General features: G+C 41.0%; 1 protein-coding gene across 5 annotated transcripts in view; it reads left to right on the top strand.

Moving 5' to 3' along the window:
- Nucleotides 1-498: 498 nt before the first annotated feature.
- Nucleotides 499-23,317, top strand: part of atp8a1 (ATPase phospholipid transporting 8A1) — a 111,458-nt gene continuing 88,639 nt past the window's right edge. For 4 of the 5 annotated variants that reach the window (XM_034208189.1, XM_034208186.1, XM_034208188.1 and 1 more), the window contains exons 1-2: nucleotides 499-862; nucleotides 19,733-19,847. In XM_034208189.1, the coding sequence (XP_034064080.1) occupies nucleotides 814-862; nucleotides 19,733-19,847 (164 nt within the window). In that variant the 5' untranslated portion in view covers nucleotides 499-813. Of the gene's footprint in view, nucleotides 863-10,136; nucleotides 10,239-19,732; nucleotides 19,848-23,317 lie in introns of all 5 variants that reach the window. The other variant, XM_034208187.1, reaches the window with a different exon arrangement.

Genomic DNA, 23,317 nt, shown 5'->3' with positions numbered 1-23,317 from the left:
AATGTAAGGCAAAATAGAGTATACCTGTTTTTCTAATTTGTTACTTAACTTTAATGTTTGAGCATCGTATTAAAACATGTTAGTTCTTCAGGGTTTGCCATTTGCTTACTGTGCACTAACTATTCATACCTTAATAACTATATTTTAAAAGAGAATAAGACTTAATTGTGATAAGCCAACTTCCACCCAGGGTACTATCGTTGTGTCTTCAAGCTGTGAACAACATCTACTGCAGAGGGGGGAGGCGCCCACTTTAAAGAATACTTTGTTATCCAATTTGTAAAATTGATCGGTGTTTAAAATATTTTCAGCCCATCTAATAACATATTGAAGTGTGTCTTTATTGTATCCTCCTTTAAATAAGATTTCATGATTTATATACTAACCGCAGTGAAATGAGAGTTATTATGTTTAAGCACCCCCCTCCCGCTGCGGTTGAATGTGGTACGGTCCATAATGTGAAGCGGCACCGTCCCCCTCACGTCTGTTTATGGTAAATCCGTGACCACTCCTGCTATACCGAAGGCGTCTATCTGCCCTACAATCCTCCGTGTGAACCGGGATGCTGGGGGTTCCGTGAATCCGTGGGATCCGGGGCATGCTTCTGTCACCACCAGGAACTTAATGTTGTTTATATCTTGCCTGTGCCTCTCATTAGCGGGTAACACGCAGCAGTACTGTCCGCATGAGAGAGGTTCCTTACATTTGTAGCCGTTTTTTTTAATTATTATTTGACGGTTAAAAGGAGCCAGACACAGGGAACGAGCCGCGGCCGCCTGACAGGTGCCCTCGCCCGGCTCTGCGTGGAGAGAGATGCCGCCCGTCCGGAGAACCATGTCGGACATTCGCAGCCGAGCCGAGGGTATGTAAAGACGATTTCACTCCATTGAGTGTGTTGCGGGAATCTTGGGAAACCAGGCTATTTTTTTCGAAACCGAAAGAAGGCTAGTCGGTAGCTGTCTGGAAGTATAGGAGGACAGTAACTTGCTAGCTAAAGCTGTGATTAACCAAGGAAATCAAGGAAACCCCGGGGCCTTGAGAGTTTTCTGAGGAAAATAACATTTTAATGTATTTGAAAAGTCTAATGTCATTTCCATATCTGCAGCTTTAACATGGGTTTTCCCAGATAAGTTATACAATGTGTGTCTGTAGTGTACATGAAACTGAATGTAGGGTGCACCTGACCCAGCAAACCGTGCACCCATCCAGACTGGGACTCCCTCACCAGCCAGTCCTGCCCTCCACTAAAGTACCAATATCAGATTAGATTACTGCACATTATCCCGCTTATTACATGGCTACATTCTCAACAACGTAACATTATGAATCCCAATATTAATTGAAATGCTTTTATGGATTTAGAAAATTATTTTATTGATTTAAAAAATAGTTGTATTGATTTAAATTGACATGCATCCGCTAAGAAAAATAGTCCGTTGTTACCGTTTGAACTAACGTAGCAACGGCAGGAACTGCTTCAATAGCGTTTTTGAGGAGCTTTTTGATTACAGATTTGAAAACATCGCTGCTTGCTTTAAAAGTAGCACAATTCATGATGTCAAACCTTGGAAAGTATCTAGATATCCCTGCCCTAATGCCAAAGGAACTGCACACTGAATATGTATCGCCGTTTGATGTCTATGTCTGGACCGCTGCGTAAAAAGGAGGGTTTCTGCCCGTTACTTCTCCGCTGTTTTCTTGTCCCTCTTGTCTTTTTCTTTTCTTCACTGGGGACTCATCAGCCACTAACCATTCCTCCAAATTACTGTGCTCTCCAAATATATTAAAATTAATGTTAAAATCCTCCATGTTGCTATCACACGACAGCGGAAAACTAAAGACAATCAGACAGTTTGCTTGCTTTTCAAACTGTTACATTTGAAAAACAGTTAGAGCGTCTCTTGTCAGTTTGAAAAGCCAACGGTAGGAACTGCTTGCGTTTTTGAGGAGCTTTTTGATTACAGATTTGAAAACATCGCTCCTTGCTTTAAAAATAGCACAATTCATTATGTCAAACCTTGGAAAGTATCTAGATATCCCTGCCCTAATGCCAAAGTAACTGGCAACTGAATATGTGTCGCCGTTTGATGTCTATGTCTGGACCGCTGCGTAAAAAGGAGGGTTTCTGCCCTGTTACTTCTGCGCTGTTTTTCATGTCCCAGTTCGAAAAGCAAGCAAGAATAGCTTTTCGGCCCAACGGTATACAGTTAAATCGACCGGACTTCTTTCTGAAGATGTGAGCGTCCTTAACAACGGTCAATAAGTCCTTGACAGCGGTCTGTCTGTTCGGTATTAACAACGTGTCACGAGTTCTGAATTGACCAATCAGAATCGAGTATTCAACTAAGCCATGTAATAAACATATATACATCTGACAGTATCGACACTGTAAAGAGGCATACACATAATAAACAGCAGTATAACAATGTAATATACTTTAGATCAGAAATACAAATAAACAGTTTAATATCTCAGCAAGTAGAACCAGGAATACTGCAATGTTAATGCTTCATGTCAGTACTAGACACAAGTCCTACAGCGCAATAACAAGTGTCCAGCACAGACATCTACAGTAGCGTGGGACTAATAATACAGCCAATGTGATTCTGCTGAGACCCCCACTTCTTCAATGCACCAGTAACTTTCCACTGAATCTCAGTGGGGTTTGCCAAGGAAGGAGGATAGATACATCCACATTATCTAAGTGATTTGATAGGGCTCTAAAGGTTGCTTAATAGCTTTGGGTGGCAAGGTCTTTTTGTTTCTCCAGGAGAAGAGCACCCATGGCTTGGCACATACAGGTTTATTACTGGCTGCAGATGGACAGTCCTAGAGGGCTTCTTCCCTTTTTAAATTCCTCCCATATCTTGTTTGTCGCCTACCCTGACCTCTGACCTCCAGCAGAATGGATCTCCAGTGATCAATAACATACCGTTTTGTTATTATCTATGGTGCAGTTTGGGTTTCTCCTCACACAAAATGTAGTGAAGCTGACGTGGTTTGATTTGGTATTGCTCGGGTTTGATTTATAGATGTAGGCCCAGGCTTATATCTCAATCTGAGTTATTGCTGTTGACTATATTTTATTTGGCTACTAAAGCAAGCAGTCTGGATGTTTAAAGTGAATTAAAACGAACTTCCTCTAATTTGTATTTTATGTTGTAGATAAGTTGTTGTTTCCTTGATAAATTGCACCATCTCACTCACGTCTAATGCAGTAACTGAACTGCATTGTATGGAACAGTTGAGTATGTGTTCATACAGGAAGTATGACTAAACTATGTCCTTTCAAAAAGTCATGGCTGTGGAAAATGCCTTTTTTTAAAGAGACATGGGATTCAAATGAAAAATGCAGTATTTGTGACCATGAAGAACTGTCTGCAGAAGAACACATAACAAAGACCAACATGTGATTCCCTTATATATGTAAAACATAATGGGCACCTCATCCACATCCATAATGTAAAGCATCATTGAATCATTTGTGACTTACAAACGCGAATACTCCTTTTCTTAAATCATCTAGATCTTATGGCGGTATTTTTGATTGACTCCATACAATCAATCAGTTGTCTTTAAGTCAGATTATGCATAACTCATAAATACGTTTTTTCAATGTATTATTATGTGCCCATATTGTGGTATTGAGCATACCTGCATATCCGTATTTAAAAACTGCTGGCCTTGATGTCACCATTTGTATTACTTCCAATGATGGAGAATACAGTAGAACATTTAATGGGACAGATCTTGATCCTAAGATTGCCTTTCTGATTTATGACTGCAGGACAGACAGTTAATAATGATCAATGATGATGACTATAGTGCAGTGGTTTTACACAAATTAAATGATAAAAATAGAGCAGTAGTATGTCAGTAAACCAATTTCTGTACAGTTAAATTGAGTTTCTCCTTTAAAAAAACGAAAATTGCGTAAGCAGGGTTCATTTCACACTTGTTGAAACGGTTGTTTAGTTGCAGTTTTATGGGGTTTTTTCTGTAGTTTTAAAATGCCAAGTGCTGGTAATTAGAAAGCAATTTGTCGTCATGTACACCAGAAATAATGATATGCCAGTGAAGGGACTGGGAGAGATCTAAATAATTAAATACTAATATAAATTCCATAGGAAACTGTTGACCAATGTGGCTGCTGCAGTCACAAGAGCAAACACATGAATAATGCAGCAGCTATTGCTGCCACTCCCAACCCCCACCTACCACACACCACCTTTTAGGCAACAAAGAGCAAACGACTTGCTGTTTTTCACTCCGCTCCATGGCACTAAGCGTACGCTATCACTCTTTCCGCTTTAGTGAAGAGACTATCATATTTTCTTCGCAAGCATATGTCTTGAATGTAGGATTCGATCAAGTCGTGTTCAGTGCCAGGTTTACCACCTTTGCTGCTGTCCACACACCTGTATTTCCAGCCTTATGGTTCTATAGTGAAATATTATTCTCTGTTCTATTACATATCTTTTGGCTGCTTTTATGAACGCCTGAGCCCACTCCCCACTGTTCAGTTTTAGTTTTTAATCACCACACTGCATGAGGCAGGCTTCCATCTAGAAAGGGCAGCCCTCTGCCAGGCTTACCACCTAATCCATCAGCGGCCTGTCCGTCAGCTCTCCGCGCTGCACACTCCCCAGTCTTGCCCACCACGTGCCGCTCCACTCCTTGTCACTCTTCTCTGATGTGCTGTGGAAACATCCGACATCAATGCCGATCTGTGCCTGCATGTGTTGCCAAAATAACCTTATCTGGGACACTTTGGGTACTGATGACGTCGGCATGTGATCCTGCGACGACAGCCACCTTTTGACGTTTATCTTTCCAATACAAATGTCCATGATTGGCGTAAAGGCTCTTAATACCTGCTTCCTCTGTCTAGATGGTAAAGCTGATCGACAGTTGCCGCACAAGTTAAGTCTAGCCTGATGGCAAAAAGCATCTTGTTTGTCGTCTTAGCTTGCAAGCTTATCTGCAGGCACACAGAATCCCCTCACACAATTGACACTTAAGGCAGGTAAGCTTGTCCTGTGAGGATGAACCTATCAAAAGACGCAATACTTGTCTTTCTGTGTCAGCTGATTCACAGGATATAAGGCGCTCCTTAGCATCTGATTGCCCACATACAAGTTTTAAAAGACACAAAGTAGTGTGCTTCTTCTTTTAAGCATTATACCTCTCCTTTTCTGTCATTCTTTATGTTTTATCATGTGTAAGTGAAGCAGAATTTCGCCCCGTAGCATTTCAATAAGCCTCTGTCTGTCTGAATAGTGGGAACAGCATGGGGAGGGAGACTGGAGGGGGATAGACGGCTCCCTTCTGAAGGGATCGAGAGCTGCCATGTGCCTGGTGGATCACTGGCTGATAATAATGTGGCACAAAAGCCCAACACGCCACTAAATCCCTTGTCTGGGGCCACTGGTGTGTCATATCAAGTCCCCTCGGGCCTCTCTACTCTCTCGATGTGCCGGCATGACATCTCCTCTCCTCTATTTCCACTTAATGTCCTGCCTCCATCACTAACCTGCAGCCAGTCTAATATGGGTTTCTTCAGAGACCCAATTTCCCTCATCTCAATGATTCTCCTCTGTTGCAGAGGAAAGTGGATGTGGCAGGTCGATGTGAGGAAGGGGAGATGTGAAATGCTCATGTGCACGTGTCCATGCAGTAAAGGATGCAGAGAACACAGCACCTATTCTAATGTTTGCTCATGTGCATTGGTATATTGACCTCGGATGTTGAAGAGCTAATGAGTGAGACACTTGGCAGAGAGTGTCACAAGGATTTCCGGTTAACAAGAAAATGAATTGCCCTGTTAAGGGCTGCAACTTACAATCATCTAGAATTCCAACCACCTGTCCACAACCAAGAGAATTACATTTCCAGGAATATAAAGCACAGAAAAGCAGCAATTCCTCACATGCGAGAAGCTGTATCCAGAGAATAATTGCATTTTCAAACCGTGACAATCAAATTAGTTTTTGCTTGCTTAATTCATCAATTAATAACATTTAGTATTTATTTTCTTTCAAAATGTATTGCTGTACTTGTGAACAACAATATTAGATCTCTTAGTTAATCCCTAGATTCTAAGAAAAAGTTAATAATAAATATTACCAAGATGTGACATTTTGCATAAAGTCTTATTACATCTTAAAAAATGTAAATATGTTGGCACTAGAAAAGTACAATTACATTGAATAAATATCTTTATTGCTGTTTCTATAAACAAGAAAAAATAATACCTTATTGCCATGAACAAAAACTAATTGATCGTAGTAGTCAATATAATATTTAAGGATAGAGTAACTGGAACATTGGAAAACTGATAGCTTTCCCAACCTTACTGTAATGTCTTAAAGGGCCTGTAGGAGCCATTTAGGGGTGTTTCTACCATTTCTACTGATCATAATTCCATTGTTGAGGTATACTAAAATAGATTTACATTGTGCAATTTTCCAAAATCACATTGGTTACTCTGGGCATCTCTGTATAGTATGTGTATTCTCTCTCTCTGGTGTGTCCTAAACGGCTTGTTGGAGCTCCTGCCCCCCCCTCCCTATGAGCCCAGTGGCCGTCTGCGAGACAGCGAGATACAGCGAAACCCAGCTCGAAACCCAGCCCGAAACCAGCCCGAGCACACACACACGCACACGCGCACGCACACACACACGCAGCCTGGCTGGGAGTTTGTGTGTGTTCTCACACACACACGCAGCCTGGCTGGGAGTTTGTGTGTGTTCTCACACACCGACACGCAGCCTGGCTGGGAGTCGGTGTTCTCACACACACACGCAGCCTCGCCGCGTCCCGCCGTCTCAGGGAGGAGAAATCGGCGGAGCTGCAGCTGAGAAAGGATTTAGTGTGTGTGTGTGTGTGTGTGAGAGAAAGTCCCTGGATTGGTCCATTACGGACTTAACGTAACGGCTCCGCGGACATAACGTAACGGTTCCACGGATTGGTCCATTTGGGTATGGGCACGTCACTGTACCCAGGAAGAAAAAGAGAAATCTCCAACGAGGCGTTCTGAGGCAGCACAGACAGGTCTTTTCTGTGTTAGAGTTTTACTCGCTACAGGGTGTGCTTTGAGGGTGTGTGACTCTGCAGACCGTTTACATGCAGAAAAACCTTCATAACACACAAGGGGACGGGTAATAACCGGAAAAGCATGACATGGGACCTTTAATATTCGTCATGGTTTATGTCCATAAATGTCCAATTTCTCTGAATTGATTATAGCCTCTGATCTGCAGGTCAGTGGGAGATCCCCGGTAATGTTGCTCAGATCAAACTTTATTTACGAGCGACTGAAAAGCTGTGTTGCAAACATATGTTCGTAGGGATATAAATCTCCTCAGCCTCCCATCTGCTCATAAGATGTACAGTAGCTCCGCTCTCACCTCCTGCTCCCAAATGTCAAATAATTCACGAAAGCAGCAATAGACAGTGAGAAAGAGGCCTTTAACTGTATCTGCAATCATCGTTTTTCTTTTGCTGGTGTCTCGTTTCTGGCCGGGCTGTGTTTGTCTCAGTGATGCACACACACACATGAACAGCAGGGGAATGCAGCAGAAGCCTGCACGTGCCAGGAGACGGTCAATGTGATCGTGTCACAGCGGGAGGACAAGGTCAGATGGAGAGGTGTCGGCAGGCACTGCACAGTAAAGCAACACCATCAAAGGCCGGGTAGATAAAGCTCCGGCTACCCTTGACCCCCGAGTCGCCGGGATTTTACAACCTTGTTCCCGTTTCCACTCTACTGTATGACCGACTAGGCCACAGTGCTGCAACCACACCATTTTAGGACTTCCATATTTGACAGCATTACTTACTGTGTTAAAGCAATCAATTATTAAGATTCATCTCGTTGGAAAATACGCGAGAGGGTCTGTTTGTGAATAGGTGGACATTAGTGATGTATGGCTAAAGTAAAGGCATAGTAGCAGCAGGTACATTCTAAATTATAGCTCATACTAGTGTAACGATATATATGCTTAAAAACTGGTTATGAAATGTACCGTCAAACACAATAAGTGATGTGAGTAGTGTACCATTGAATGCTCAGGTTTTATAGCCTAAAAATAGCCCTTTTTGCACAGTTTAGTAACTTACTGATCACCTTCTCAGTAATCCTATAACAAGAAAATAATAATGCTCTTACCGGCTTCATGAATATCTGTGCTCCTGCAGTAAAAGCTGGCTACTTGATCCTGTTATTAATAGATACAGTCTGCTATCATGCCGGCTAGCTGACTGCTACCTTATGAAGACACCTGAATCAATAATATACAAGGATAGCATCCATTTTATTATGTGCTCTATCGAGCTGAAATAGTGTGTGTGTGTGCGTCTGTGTCTGTGTGTGTGCATCTGTTTTGTGCACATGTGTTGGATGATGGAGGTGCCTGTGTTTTTCCAGTTTAGCTTACACATTACTATCATGTCATTTAAACTCCTCCCCTTTGATTTCTACATCCTTACCTCTGAGAGTAAACATAAACACATGTCTTTATAAGCAGTCTAAATAAACAACCAATGTAATCATTCATGACTTGGTCTTGATTAGACTGTCGGACAGGAGACAACAATTTAGTTCACATTCAATCTACAGTATCTGACCCTACAGCAGTGACACACAAAGAAAGACCTTTTAACAAACCAATGTGGTCTTTTGTTCCTGTTAGTTGCATAACTGAGAAGCTGTGCTGCATAATGCAGCTACACAAATGTTTATTTATAGTGTGTGGTAAGCCTCTAAATGATAAAAGTTACTTTATTCGCAGGGAACTAACTTTGGGAATCCTTCAACCTTCATTTATTGCAATGCTTATGTTAACATTTAGCTTATAGGTACAGCCCTACTGAGCAAACCTATAGACTATTATTTATGTTCATTATATTCCTTAATGATCAAGTGATGTGACACATGTGTTGTCTGACATTTTCTTCCAGCAATACTGAGGGTGTTCCAGCAGCTGTGGTTGACATGCTGTGTGATGTTCTCGCTAATAGAACCTAATGTCATATTTGATAACATTTTATGCTGACAAGGAACAGTAGTTTGTGGTCAGGCACAATACTGACGCAACACTATTGTGTTAATCAGTGATAATCACAAGTTATATTTCCTGTTTTCAGACCATTTGAATTTCATGCCATATGCCCTTCCCTTTTTTCATTCATAAGGACACAGTGGAATGGCTTCTGTCCCTGCAGATCCCTCGCTAAGCCAGGACATCCCTGTGATGTCACAGCAAGCCCCAGCTGCCCGTGTTGTCCCGGGACTGTCCGTCCCACTGTAGCCCGATTGAGCCTATAGGGAGCCAGACGGAGCGGGACAGGGAGGGGGATTAAATCTGCAGCTGCCCTGTTGTTGTTATGAGTGCTGGTTACAGCATTGTGATCTGATAAGCGACTTATGGATGTTACCGTTGCTTAACTTGAGGCAGTATCTATAACCCCCCCCCCCCCCATCTCTTCCCCCTCAATTCACAAATACTTGGAATTACAAATGTGGGGCGCTGCTCTGTCTACTGAAACGTTTATTTGGTATAAATGAAACATGTCCAGATCTTTCTTTGATGGTGATGAGCGGATATATACGTGGCACGTTGGGCTCAGTGAGTTGAGTGATCCCAAAGCCCAGGGATTTGGAAGTAATTTGACCCTAATAACTATGGTGATAGCCTCAGGTTAAACTAAGTGAACAATGTGTAGATTGACAATGCTGAACTCCATATTACACCTCACCTTACTTATTACCTCTTTGTATTACTTGTAACATGGTGGTGTGTTTTTACAGGAGCCAAGTAAAGATTTCAGAGTGTTGGATGCAGTTTTTCTTCCCAAAGTTCTTGACTGTGGTTTGGCTGCCATTCGTTTATGTTAGATAAATGTCAGTAGCCCCGAGCGGCCTGGCCCCTCCCACCCTGGGATTATTGAATGAATCGTGTGGGAGCCTAGTCGTGGCCAGGTCACGTGTCTCCTCATCCACTCTTTATTGACCAGTTTACAACTCTCAGCCTCATCACTGCTTGTTCAGGATCTCAATGGTTACATTGGACTCCGTCTGGACCTCTTCCTGGAAGAACAAAACGCCTTATTTTTCCTATTTGATTTTCCTGCAGATGGATGTTATACCTCCAGTGGTTGACTCGAGGGCCTTTCTGAAGAATCCCAGGGTTTAGTCATGGAGCTAACTGACTCATCACAGTGTAATCAAAGAAATAGTAGGTGACCACAAGTTGTAAAATGTTCTTTTACGAATAGTTGTTTAAGCTTGAGGTCAATCATGACTTGCAAAAATATTATATGGTTGCTAAGTATATCTTGGCTCCCTCAACGATTCCTAGTTGATCCTCTTATTTTAAAAACGAGGATTAGTGCTGTAAAGGTAGCCAATATACTTGCCATGTGATGGGTATGTATTCTTAAAGTAGTGGTTAGTTCTGTGTAGTGTTCTTTTAATATTGAACCCTGACATTCTGTGACCGGTCACATGCTTGAGTATCATGTCATTATTGTCATTGAGGCGTTTACTCTTGCTTGTGTTGACAGTCATGGCAGCAATCATTTTTACCCCCTGCACTTCTGCCTGACCTGAACACACATGACCTCTCGGGGTATCATAAATCTGAGGAGGAGGGGATTGTACTCTACCTTTTTTCATTTATGAACACCTCATAAATAAGTATAGAGGGATATTAAGTAATTTTTCCTCATTCAAAATTCAAGTCTGTTTTTTTGCATTGAACTATATGGTAACCACAGTTAGCTTTTATTATATATATATATATATATATATCTATTAAAATAAAAAGTATTCTAGTCTTATTGATATACCTTTTTTAAGTAATATCAAAAAATCTCAGGTATCCTAGCAAGGATTTTCCATGCCTGATGGTTGCAGTGTCCTACAACACAAGGATAAAAAGACAGACCGGGGGAAGACCGGTATGCCTTGGCCAATGCCAAAGCATGCTGCGCCCAGTTTCATCCCCATTGGGCGACGTCTCTGAAAAACGTGCCCCCTTGTGACTATTGTTCCACCCGTCTGTCTGTTGGCTGACACAAGCAATAATCTTGACATCTGGCCTGCATCCAAACTCATTACGCCACTTGATGGCATTGATCCTTCCTCTCGAGGCTTCCCCTTCCACAGCTGAGCTCTCTACTGCTGAGCTTTATTTGGCTCCTGGTTACTCTTTTCTCTTTCCATGCCTCTTACATTGTTTTTAAACAGCCTGCTAGTATGGCTAATATGCCGGCTCCATTAATAGATGAAAGGTGTTGTTATGAAGCGTAATATAACACAGATTAAGAAGCATGTTCGCAGTGAGTACCCGCCCAGTTTCCCATTCTCACTCTCTTTATTGATGTCAGGGTACTTGAGCTGTGACACGCCTGCAGTTAATGAAATTAGTGCTGAGAAAATGCACAGTGTCCACCAGGGAATATTAAGAGCAGTTCCCACTGAGACATCTGTGGAAGTGGCTGAGTACATTATCCACACATTGTGCTAGAAACTAAGGATAGATCCTATTAATGCGTGCAGAGGGGGAGGCTGTTGAAAGGCTATTTTCATGAGCCAACCTCCTCCACCTCTCACCCCCAGACTCTTGGACTGCGCTGTTAGCCTGTCAGGGTTGGCCTTGTGTGCTACTTTTACATTTGGTGAAGGCCACAGTTACAGTTAGTGTGCACATGAATATCAAACTAGTTCTATTGTTATATGTTGTACGTCCAATGTAACACTACCTTACTGTAAAATAATAGAGGTGCATTTACTTGACTACTAACTCAAGCCAAGACTCTTCAAACCCAGCTCACGACTTTCTAGATTTAGCTCTGTTTTCCTCTAATCCAATTATAGTGTTCAATATGTAGCTTTTAATTGGATCAAGTGTGCGAGAAAAGTAGCTGTAGCACAAATATAGAGAAGTGTAGGACAAATATGTACATTATTACAACTTTGGTCTTTTGTTATCTATTTTATAACCCATTTATTTATTCAGACTGCTTCCTGAAAAAGAAAGAGTTACTAATTGTGTGACATTAGGAATGTGAATATTTCTGTATTTTGTTTCTAAGGGCCAATTGAAATTGATTAAGAGTAGTAGTAATGTTGACAGTTTTAAGATTTAAATAAGTTGTATCAACTGTCATTTGAACAAACAAATGAAAACCTAAGACAATAGGTCACAAATAAAACCTTTTTATAAAAAGAATTGTTTTTAGCATTTCTTAATTCTCATTGAGTTCAAGATTATTTCAATTTGAAGTTGTACAAAAACTAAACATTTTACAAAATACAATTTGTAAACTAACTGCCCTATAGTTTTTTTGGAAGTTTTGAATCTTGAGTCCTACATGAATCTATCAAATATGTTAAGAATGAATAATAAGTGTATGTTAGACTTATTCCAACAGTGTTGCCTGCAGTTGACTTTGATTCAACCCCCTAAGTCAACGCTGCTCTACGGAGAGAGCAAAGGGACAAAGTTAAGCAGTAGCAGTTCCACCTGCGACTGGTGCATTGCAGCACCTGGCCGAGTGCGGCTCCTGCTGCGAGGCTCTTTCAGAACACACAGACACAACATCCATCACAGCTGCTCAGACGCTCCTCTGGCCTGCTATTTCACAAAGGCCGTATGCTGCAGTCACTGTGCCAGCCCACTGTTTCCATTTGTCATTGTTGACACTAATAGATCAAGATCACACAAGCTTCTCAAAGATTTACTTTCTTGGTTTACGTTGCTTTACATTTGATGTGGAAGCTGAGATCGCTCTTTGGCGTATAATCGATAACCATATAAGCATATAATACTGCTGCAAACTCAAAGTTGAGATTTTCTCTTCTTAATTTGTCATTGTATGATCTCATTAAACAGTCTGCAGTATACAGACAATGATTACACAAGGAGAACGAGATAGAGAATTGCATGTAGTCCAGGTCAACTCACAAGCCTGTGATGTTATGATTTATGGCTTTCACCTTAACCCCAAGGCACCCCGGAAAAAAATCCCCTATACAGAGCTGCAACTATTCATTTTTAGATCAATTAGACTATTGAAAGAATACTAATCCGCTTGTATTATGGTATGTCCCCAACAGTCCCCAATTTGTATAGTTGGGGACTGTTTAGAGGTGTGGTTTAACCTACTTCGGTAGTTTCCTTGTGGTTATGAGAGCTTGTATTATCAATGCAGTAGAAATGCCCTAAATGATTGATGTTTCTATAGTTGGGGGTGGGGGGGGGGGGTATTCTGTGACAACGTTTTTGTGGTGAACACAAAGGAAGTCGTATAGTATTTGCAAGGAAACAGTTTGGTTCCTTTTGTAAAGGCTACTGCATAACAAACTTAGAAGCTGCTAAGTGTGATTCCATAAGGTATAAATGAATCTGTCCCATCATTCAAATATGCTCCAACATTTTATACGGTTTCCCTTGGCTCACACAACACCCTTTCACCAAGTTTCCTGAAAAATGCACTGTTCGTTTCCTGCTTTCGAACAAAAGAAAACAAACAGAAAAGTATCCTCCTTGGCTGAGGTAACAATGGGATTCTAAATGTAGCCACAGTCGTGCAGCGCTATCCTCCTCCGGTCTCATCCCAGTGAGGTAGGATGCCTTTGAGTCAATGTCCTTTCTCTCACCTTTACTCAGTGCTGTTACTCATTCCTAACCACCTGTCCTCCCAGTGTCACCAGGTGAGCTCCTGGCTGTATTTTCTCTTGTCATTTTGGATGAAATAGGCTAGGCCTTAAGGCGGAGGAAAGTTATTACCCTATTGCAAGAAGGGGCCCCACGACCTCCAAGGTGATGTAAGGACAGTGGATCAACTCTTGGGGAATATTAAGTAATGCCATGGTGCAGTGGCGTAACAAGGTTGTGATTGGCCCCGGTGGAAATATTGGGCCCCCCCCATCGCCCCAAACACAAGCGCACGCTGATGCGTTCACACACGCACGGACATACACATAGTTACGCCACTGCCATGGTAGCACATGCAGTGCTTTTAATACATCTTCATATCTTAGATGTATGAGGTAATGTTTCTGTAAATCCTAGTGCTGGGGGGAAACGATTATTTTGAAAACGATTAATCGGGCGATTATTTGATCGATTAGTCGACTAATCTAACGATTATTTTTCTGTTGTTCAATTCATAAAAAACGTAATGTAAAAAAAAGTAATGTAAACAAAAAAATGTTCACGATACTGTGTCTCAGGGGATCTTAATATTTAAGAACCTATTAATGTGTTATACCAGATTAACGGAAATAATCTCAGCTAACTGACGATACAAACCATGTTTACCAAAACAAAACACAAGTCTCATAAGAAGCATCTAAATGACCCCTGAGCGAAAAATGCTAACGGACATTGGCACAGAACTCAAGATAAAAGTACCCTTATTACTTATCGTAGCTGCACATACAATATATCCGATTAAAGCTGAGACTCCACAGATTATGTAGGTATATAGTATCATCACTGAGTGATCCGGACTCGCGACAGGGGAAGCAAATACAGTCATCACAACACGTACCTTCACAGAGCTTCTAGGGAGATCGTCTCACAAGTAGCTGTCAATCTGATCAAAAGACGTGTTCAATGGCAATAAAATGAGAAAAAACGCGGCTGAATCGGTTAATCCATAGGTTTTTAACGTCTATGTATAAAAAAATGATTGAATTTATAATCCATAATTCCATTTTATGTAAAAATCGGAGAGCAAATGCTAGCTGCTAATGGTAGCCACCACAGCTAGCTGCTGCTTCTGCTAGGCTATGCAGCAGTCTCAGTGAGATATAAATATATAAATATCTTTGCGTTTTGGACTAACTTTAAAATATTCCCATGCTTTTGAAGACCTAGGGCGAGATGTTTTCGTTTGGGGGCTTCGTGCGCAATCCTGTGAGGAGGAGGTGGTAGCCGTTTCAGTCTCCATTGTGTTTGAAGTGCGATTGCGAACTGCTTGTTGCTTTGGGTGACCCACGTGTGTGTAGCGACGCGTCGACGCGGAAATATGTCGTCGACGATATTTTGAAGTCGACGCGTCGCTACAGCACTAGTAAATCCTCACCTGGCTTCAAAGTAGATTTATACTTATCCCAGGATTGAATTTTGATCCCATGTCGCTGATCAAATATGTAACTTTATACTGTGTCCTATTACTAAACAGCTGTCAAAGCAAGTTTTCGTGTTTCTGGGAAATGTTTTGGTTAAATTGATTTCAGAGAATTTTGGGCAAATAGTTACTTTTCCGACATCCTTAAGTCTTGCTTATACTCTCTTTTTACCGACGACCCTGTATGACCCACTGTATACACAAATAGATCTATCATTTACCTCAAGGAACCACTTGTTGACTACATCATATTATTGACACCAGGCACTCAGCCTATAATGGTCCTTGACAAGTGCTATCATAGCAGGACGTTTCCCTACTTAAGCACTATCTGCACTCTTTAATCGCCGGCCTCGTTCCCGTACTCTTTTGTCACCACGCTAATCCAATAAACCACCTATGCTGATCTGACGTCTTGCATAACGGCGCTGGGATAGCCAACCCATGTTTCCCCCGGTGACCAGATGACTACGGGGGCCCAGTTATATTTAGCCCTGGAGCACATGCTTAGGAGAGAAACTATCAGGAGATGATGGTGCGAAGAAGGAAAGTTTGGCAGTCGCTCCTCCGGTAATCCTCTCTGCAAAGCCAAGTGGACCATTAAAATAACAAGACCTGTCATTTAAGGTTCAGGGTTTGTGTAACATCAGTGACAGAGTGCCAAGCAGAGTAAGATGATAATGCTAGAGGGGAAAAAAAGCAGAGAAAGTTGTGAGTGTGTAAGCCTTTTGTCTCCTCCTGACTTGACATGACAAGGAAGAAATACTGCTGGCAGGGGGAGGCACGCAGGTTGCAACTGGGCCATATCCGCTATGAGTCTCTGGTTACAGGACCTCATGACTCTGCGTTTTGTTGTTGTTGATGTTTCTAACAGTCAGCCAGCTTCCCTTCATGTCACTTCTTTCCATGTTTAAACTCCAGGGTTTATCTGTAGTTGTGGAAGCTATGCTATGCCTCCCCTTACCTCATAACTCCTAACACCACTGCGAGGGAGGGCCACGCAGCAGCCGCCGGATCACATGCATGTAACCTGAGAGTTTGGGGAAACTGTTGACTTAAGACTTTTACAGTAGTACTCTCTTAGTAATGCAGCGGACATTAAGATAGATACATCAAATAACAGAAGGTCGGGTAATTTGAACCAAGGGAATCCTATTTTCCATCATTTCTCATCTTACAAACAAGATTATCCCTGTCAAATCTGCCTCTGTAGTCGTGTCAGATATTTCAACTTCAAATGGTAGAGTTTAGCATAAGCTTTCAGGTTAAACATCAACCACCAACTGCTGTGACTTCAACACATGCTTAGGATTATTTTCATCATAAAATTGATTTATAAAATGTTTGTTAATGCCAACAGAAGGCTACGAATAAATCTCATAAAGCCCTTATGTCTTTTACTGTCTGACCAATAGACCAAACCCCAATTTACTGTTTTATATAAAGAAGAGAAGTAAATAGTAGTAAGTAGTAAATCCTGCTATCTGAGAAGCTTTAAGCTGCTAGTATTTTCTCTTTTGTTTTTGCTAGCTTCATGAAAACGATTTGTTCTCATACGAGGAATTTGACTTGATGTCATGGTACATACAGCAAATATAAAACAAATAATCTCCATATAAAACAAAAAATCTAATACAAAACAAAACATCTTTAAGGACACTGTAATAGCATATAGTTAAATAGCAATAAAGCAGTAATTTACAGCCGAATGCAATGAGTTATAGAATATAAAATATGAAATTATTATCATACAATTATTGACCAACCAATGGGTATACTAATTCACCTATACTTTAACAATTGGTAAAGCAGAAGTGCCAACATTAATTTCATAAAAGTTAGTCCGAAGACTGAACGTATACCCTGAACATAATCATAATCGAGGCCCAGGCAACATTTAGCTGGGCCTTATTTTCTTTACTAGCACCTATTTTGAGCGCAGTGTTTAACAATGTTTTAAAAATGAGAAATGTTAATGCTCTTCCACGATATCATTTCACTGTCTTAAGTTTCTCCTTCCATACCAGGAGAAGTCTCCGTACGATGATATTTATTGGTTCACAAATAGCTGAAGTGTATTTATTATATGTGTTCATCATTTTGAGAGATGATCAAAAGAGGAAAGCTTTATTTGGGGTATTGGTCCTTTTGTCTTTTTTAAATGTCACTCTGTTTTCAAAAGAAAGATTCTTGTTTTTGCCGTCCCGCACTGCAGTAAGCAACTTCAAGCTAGAGGCTTGAGATATTCCCAATGCAACCTCCCTAGACATCCTTTTTTCATGATGCAGCACCTGTCTCCAGCATGAAAGCTTGCATGTTAACTGTCCATCTGTGAGCTTTTCGATCTTGCCTACAGAGGCAGACTTAGACCCATAAGGCCGCTTGCCAATACAAAAATAGACATATTTGTGAGTGTTTTTTTAAAAAGCAAAAACTGCATCGCTGAGAAACGAGCATCTCTGCGACCCACGTGGAGCCCTCGTATGAAGTGTTGGTTTAGCCTACATGGCTCCATCCCACTTTGTTGAACCTAGTGGGAGAAGGGTAGTGCTCACTCTTACAGAAATTGAGAGTTAAGCAGTGTTATCCACCAGGGGCGGACTGGCCATTGGGAATACCGGGAGTTTTCCCCGTGGGCTGTGCGTGGGCCGGAGGGCCAAAAAAAAAAAAACTCATACCGGCCCACATTTGTCATTTGTCATTTGTTTGCCACTCCCTTTTTTTTTTTTTTTTAGCTTACCTAAATCCTACCGGCCCACATTTGTATGTGTTCCGGCCACTCCCCAGTGTTGGCAGGGAAACGGGGTTCAGGGGGAGTGGCTGTACCCGTAGGATAGAAAAGGGGGAAGTGACGTCTGACTCAGAGGTTGCGTGGCTGTGGAGAAGAACGTGTTGCCCACATTCTGTTACTGAGTTTATGCTAGTTAGCTAGCAGGTTTAGCAAGTATTTTATTGACTTGTCAGTAATGCTTAATATCTGAGTGAGGAATGAAACAGTTCTCTAGGTTGTTCTTATGCATTTGGTCTGAACTTAACCTATCTTACAGCACAACACATTTGTTTCAAAGACTTGCATGCTACAAGTCTTTACATGACACCACATTACTGTAACTGATCCTCACAGATGAGTCCTTCTACTGTTACTAACAGGATGTCAATCTAGACAGGAAATGCCCATCTCTAACACGTTTCTGGCTACAAATGCAACATGTTCATAGGCAGTTGCTGCAATGTCTGTTGAAAAATCAGACTACAATCAATCATTTACTGAGTGCTTGAGCATGTCACAACCACATTTTACAGATTGGTCTTTATACAAATAGTAGTTGAGGAAACTACAAGTATCTTAAAACAGACAGCATGAGGAATATCATGACTGTACAGTAGATATGTTGGTTTGTATGAGTCATGCTGTTAAACAGTCAAGCCCTGTAATATTACAGTGTTTCCCATACATTGATTTATTTGTGGTGAGTCGCCACAATTAAATATGGTCCGCCACAAATGGATCTCATAAAAAAAAAAAAAAAAATTATTTTTTTTAATTTTTTTTTTAATTTAATTTTGGTGGTGGTCTAATGGATAGTGAGGTGGGCTGATGATCGGAAGGTTGCGAGTTCAAATCCTGCCTGGAACACCACTTGCCCTTGAGTAAGGCACTTAGCCTTCGGTTACTTCAGGGAGAATGTCCCTGTAATTGGTCACTGTAAGTCGCTTTGGAATAAGGCGTCTGCTAAATGCCTAAATTGTAAATTATATTTTTGGGAGAATAAACCCCACAGATCCTCAACTCCGGTGTGTTTCACTCATTAACAACGCAACACAGAGCAACAAGAACGTTGTCTACAGCCATTAACTCGCATGTCTTATCTTATTTGAGGGGGGTGGATGCGTGGGCCACCCGAATAGGTTAAGGAGCCTTTGGCTTTTCTTTTTTTGTGCGGTGCTCCCACAAATAGAATCAAATTCAAAACACTGTATTATATAACAGTCTATTTCTTTGAGCTGGCGTTATACTGTGGAGGCGGTTAATGAGAGATGTATTGTCAGTGGCATGTCATTTGGCAATCCCACTGTAGGACTTTTTAAAGCACTGCCACCCCCTCACTTCATTAAGATAATAATCTAAGCATTACACTGCTATTAGATTATTGCTCCTGATCTAAGGCAAGTGTATCGTGTAGAGAAATACCAATGGCTGGTCAAAATATTGTGACTGCAGTTACTACTTCAATGACTAATACACTGTGTACTCCATGACAAATACAATCAAATCAAAATAATTCGTTTTTAGTTTAACTCTTTTGAAAAGTTTCCCAATGAGACATTTTACAATACCAACTTTATCCATCACAGCACCAACAATTCTATATTTCAGTTTTCTAAAGAACCAAGGTCAACTGAGATTTTTATAGTTATAAAGTTTTGAAATCAGGGACTTACCTTTTACAGACTCTGAAGGCTCCTTCGCGGACTTTTCGACACGCACCAACTCAAAGACTTCAAAACACCTTTTCATCTTACCTTTGTTTAAGCTCAAGGCAGATTTAGTTTCTTATAGAATGTCTGTCTTTCTCCCACGCTGCAGGATATGCGAAGACAGAGAACACAGCAGAAAGGACGTCCTTAGCTGACCAGGCGGATGCCCGGATGATATACCTCAACCAGCCGCAGTTTGCCAAGTTCTGCAACAATCGAGTCAGGTAAGGAGTTATTGTATTACTGGAAATGTAATGACGATGAAGAGAAATATTCATCATCTGAAAGATCAAGGTAGTTGCATTGAGGTAATATAAGTGTGGGAGCATAACTAACACTGTTGTAAACTTTAGTGCTGACCATTGTGTTTGGTATACATGTAGCATTACCACAGCTACTGTACGGTGGTATTCCATGTGAACCTAATACTTGTGTGGTAGTAATGTTTGCATGGTCTACATTTAGAGTGGCCCTAGATGAACCCTGGTGCACGACAGCAGTATTAGGTCTGTGGTGGTCTGTTTGTACCTCCTTCAGAGTAAAATCCTTAGCGGTTCGTCGTTTTGTACGCCTCTCCCACATGCATTAAACTGACATTTAGCGCTTTCTTGCGTTCATTTTGTGCTGGAAAACAAAACCTCTCAAAGTGAACTATCAGTGCAGCCTCAAGGGTGCAAAAAAGTGGAAGTACACAGTGGTCTGCTACACAAGTACATCCATATTCCTTCACATTTTGAGTGAATTGCGTCTCACTAAGCTGAGGAAGAAACACACTTGAAGCTATACAATCATGAAAAATGGCGGTAATATATTGCGATTTTTAACACGAGATAAAGAAAACATTTTCATGCTGTAGAGGTTTAATGTGCATCCGATGAGTATAAACCTCTGTCTTTAATTGCCATGAAAGCGAGCATCCCAGCAGTCACATGGTCGACCTTTAACACTTATCATCCAGCCTTTCCGGTGATATTATGTTAGGTGCATTCAAAGATGCTTTTCCTTTTCCTATGGCACTCAAAATGAAGTTGTATGTAACTGCTTAATAGCTCACATTTAAACTGTGTTCTCTCATGGATTTGTCTGTTTGTGCTATTTTTAACTTGCTACTGGCAAACCCAGAGGCCATCACTGCTTTTCATGGTGACCTGCAGTATAACTTGCCACTTTGCCTTTAACCCTACATTAACCTTTAGAGTCACAAGCATAACGGTTGAATTGAAGAGTGAATTGCTGCGTGGCGGCTACTTAAATGTCAGCCTGGGGGAAATGTCTCAAAAGGAAGCTTTCTGTAAAATTCAGAATTCATTTTAAGGGTCCTTTTGAACATATGTTGAGAAAATCATGTCTTAAAGGGAAACAAATACTTGTATTTAACCCTATTATTAAGATGACTAAATACAATCCCCCGAGTTAAAACAGTCTAAAGAGCTGTCGTTTTTAATGTGAGGAGCTGCTGGGCCAGGGTCGGCGTCATGGGGGGTCATTCGTGGGCCATGCCCCCCCAAATGAGTCACTGTGCCCCCCCAACGCAGGGTGGGCAAGCCTTGCCACTTTGCCGTTTTTTCTTTTTCTAATCATAGAAGTGAAAACGTTTCCACTAAAGGTTTTTTGTGTGAAATACATCAGAAATAAAGAATACAAATATTCTCTCTGATTGCTGTGTTGCTTGACCAATGACCTCCGACCTTTTTTTTTTTATCATTACGTGGCTGTGTGTTTAGATGAAAGCCCAGTGGCGATCTGTTCATCTGTTACACTGATTATACAGTAAAGCCATCGAAAAATAATATGATATACAGTACAGTACAAGTACATGGGTCTCTGTGTTTCATTCAAGCTCGGCTCTGTGTGTGTGTGGTACGAGCGCATTTTGTGAGTGCGCGAGCGGTAACGTGGAATGTTGTTAGCATCTGGTTAGCTAGCTATGCTAACGGATATAAAGGGCTGTTTCTACACCAAGGTGGAGGAGAGTCCTCTCCTGTCAGACTGAGAGGATCTTATAACGTCAGCTCAGTGAGGTAAGGACTCTCAGTGTTTAGATAGTTCACTTTAGTGTAAGTTATCTCAGTGGGTCTCAAACGGTTTGGTCACCATTTATTTAAGTATTTTCGAGGAATACCTTTATATGATCATTATAGTTATTAAAGAGAGAATAAATGAAAAACGGGTATGAAATACTATAGGACAGTAACACAAGAATAGTTTAAAAGGGGAATGATTAGTAAAATATCCATAAAGAAAAAGTAAATCTGTGTACAGTTCTGTTTCAAATGGATGCTGAGAGATGTAGGCTATCCATAGATCTCTTCATTTTGCTCTCAAAGTGCACCAGATTGATGCTTTTAACTTCAATATTTTCAAAATAATCTTCCCGGGGGAGCATGCCCCCGGACCCTCCTAGAGGAAGTTAGGTCCACCCCCACCTAAAACATGTTCACATGGATAGGATACTAAATACATTTGCACACTTTTTATATGGTGGCCTATGTCCATATCAAATCAAATCAAGTTTGATTTATATAGCACATTTTTCAACGATTTTTGGTCGAGCCAAAGTGCTGTACATATAATAACAAATAACCTACAGTAAAGACACTTTACAGCAAATACAACAGCACAGTTTGTGCAGAATATCAGTATGAGAAAACGACACCCTGTCCTTATATGTTTCTGTTTTGGTGGTCGTGCCACAACCGTGCATGTATGCACAAGTCATAGGTGCGCTATACAATAGCACTACACCCTGCAATGTGTGTGAAAGACAATAGACTTTACAGCATGTTTTTTGAAATTGAAGTTGCGTTGGTGTTTGTGTGTTGGTTGTTGACGGCAGTGTGTGCCCCCCCTTGGTAAATGATTGCCCCCCCATTCGATTTGTTCTAGAGCCGACCCTGTGCTGGGCTGTATCGGGTACTATGACAGCCCCCTCAGCCATATGATATTTGATAAGTACCTGCAAGATTTGTATCACCAGTGACGCCTTAGTCCATTTTCCACAGGCTGGCCCTTTTTATCTTGTTGGTCCTCCTGGAGGAGTGCAGTGCTTTTAGCATTAAAGGTCAGGTTTGTTAGGTCAGGTCATCCTCTGTCAGTGAATATTACTGTTAGCATTCCTGCTGCATGAGTAGCTTGAGATGTGTATGTGCTTACAACGACACTGCTGTATGAAGTACAAATTGAAGATAGCAAGTGTGCTAATGGTTATGCCATTTCTTAGGTCAGCTTCATTTATTGACATGACCAATAAAAGACACAAGCAGATAAGAAAATTGCAGAATATCTTCCTTTACTACGTTTGTTGTGTGTGATCTTACCAGATGCGATCATTAATTCTGTTGTCTGTGTTCATCGATAAACACAGGAACATTTCACATTAGTTCCTTTATTGAAAGTTCATGCTGTTAACTTAACACACAAACCCTCAACATTAGGCAGATACAATGATCAAGGAGAAATCATCGTCACAGACTTCCCATTATTATATTTATCACAAGTATGATGGCTGCTCCACTGACAGTCAATCCAATACTTGCTTTACATAAAATATCAATTTTATAATTATATATATTAACAGCAATATGTTTAAAGTGTGACTGTTATTTAGAGACACAAGAGGCTGTTCTCTGAGCTCACACTGAACTGAATGGCAGTTTGCATGTTAACGCATTTTCAAGCCACAATTTTACGATCC

The sequence above is a fragment of the Gymnodraco acuticeps genome, unplaced genomic scaffold, assembly GCF_902827175.1.
Source record: "Gymnodraco acuticeps unplaced genomic scaffold, fGymAcu1.1, whole genome shotgun sequence".
NCBI classification, from domain to species: Eukaryota; Metazoa; Chordata; class Actinopteri; order Perciformes; family Bathydraconidae; genus Gymnodraco; species Gymnodraco acuticeps.
The sequence above is the reverse complement of the archived record's forward strand: the minus strand, read 5'-3'. Positions and strand labels throughout refer to the sequence as shown.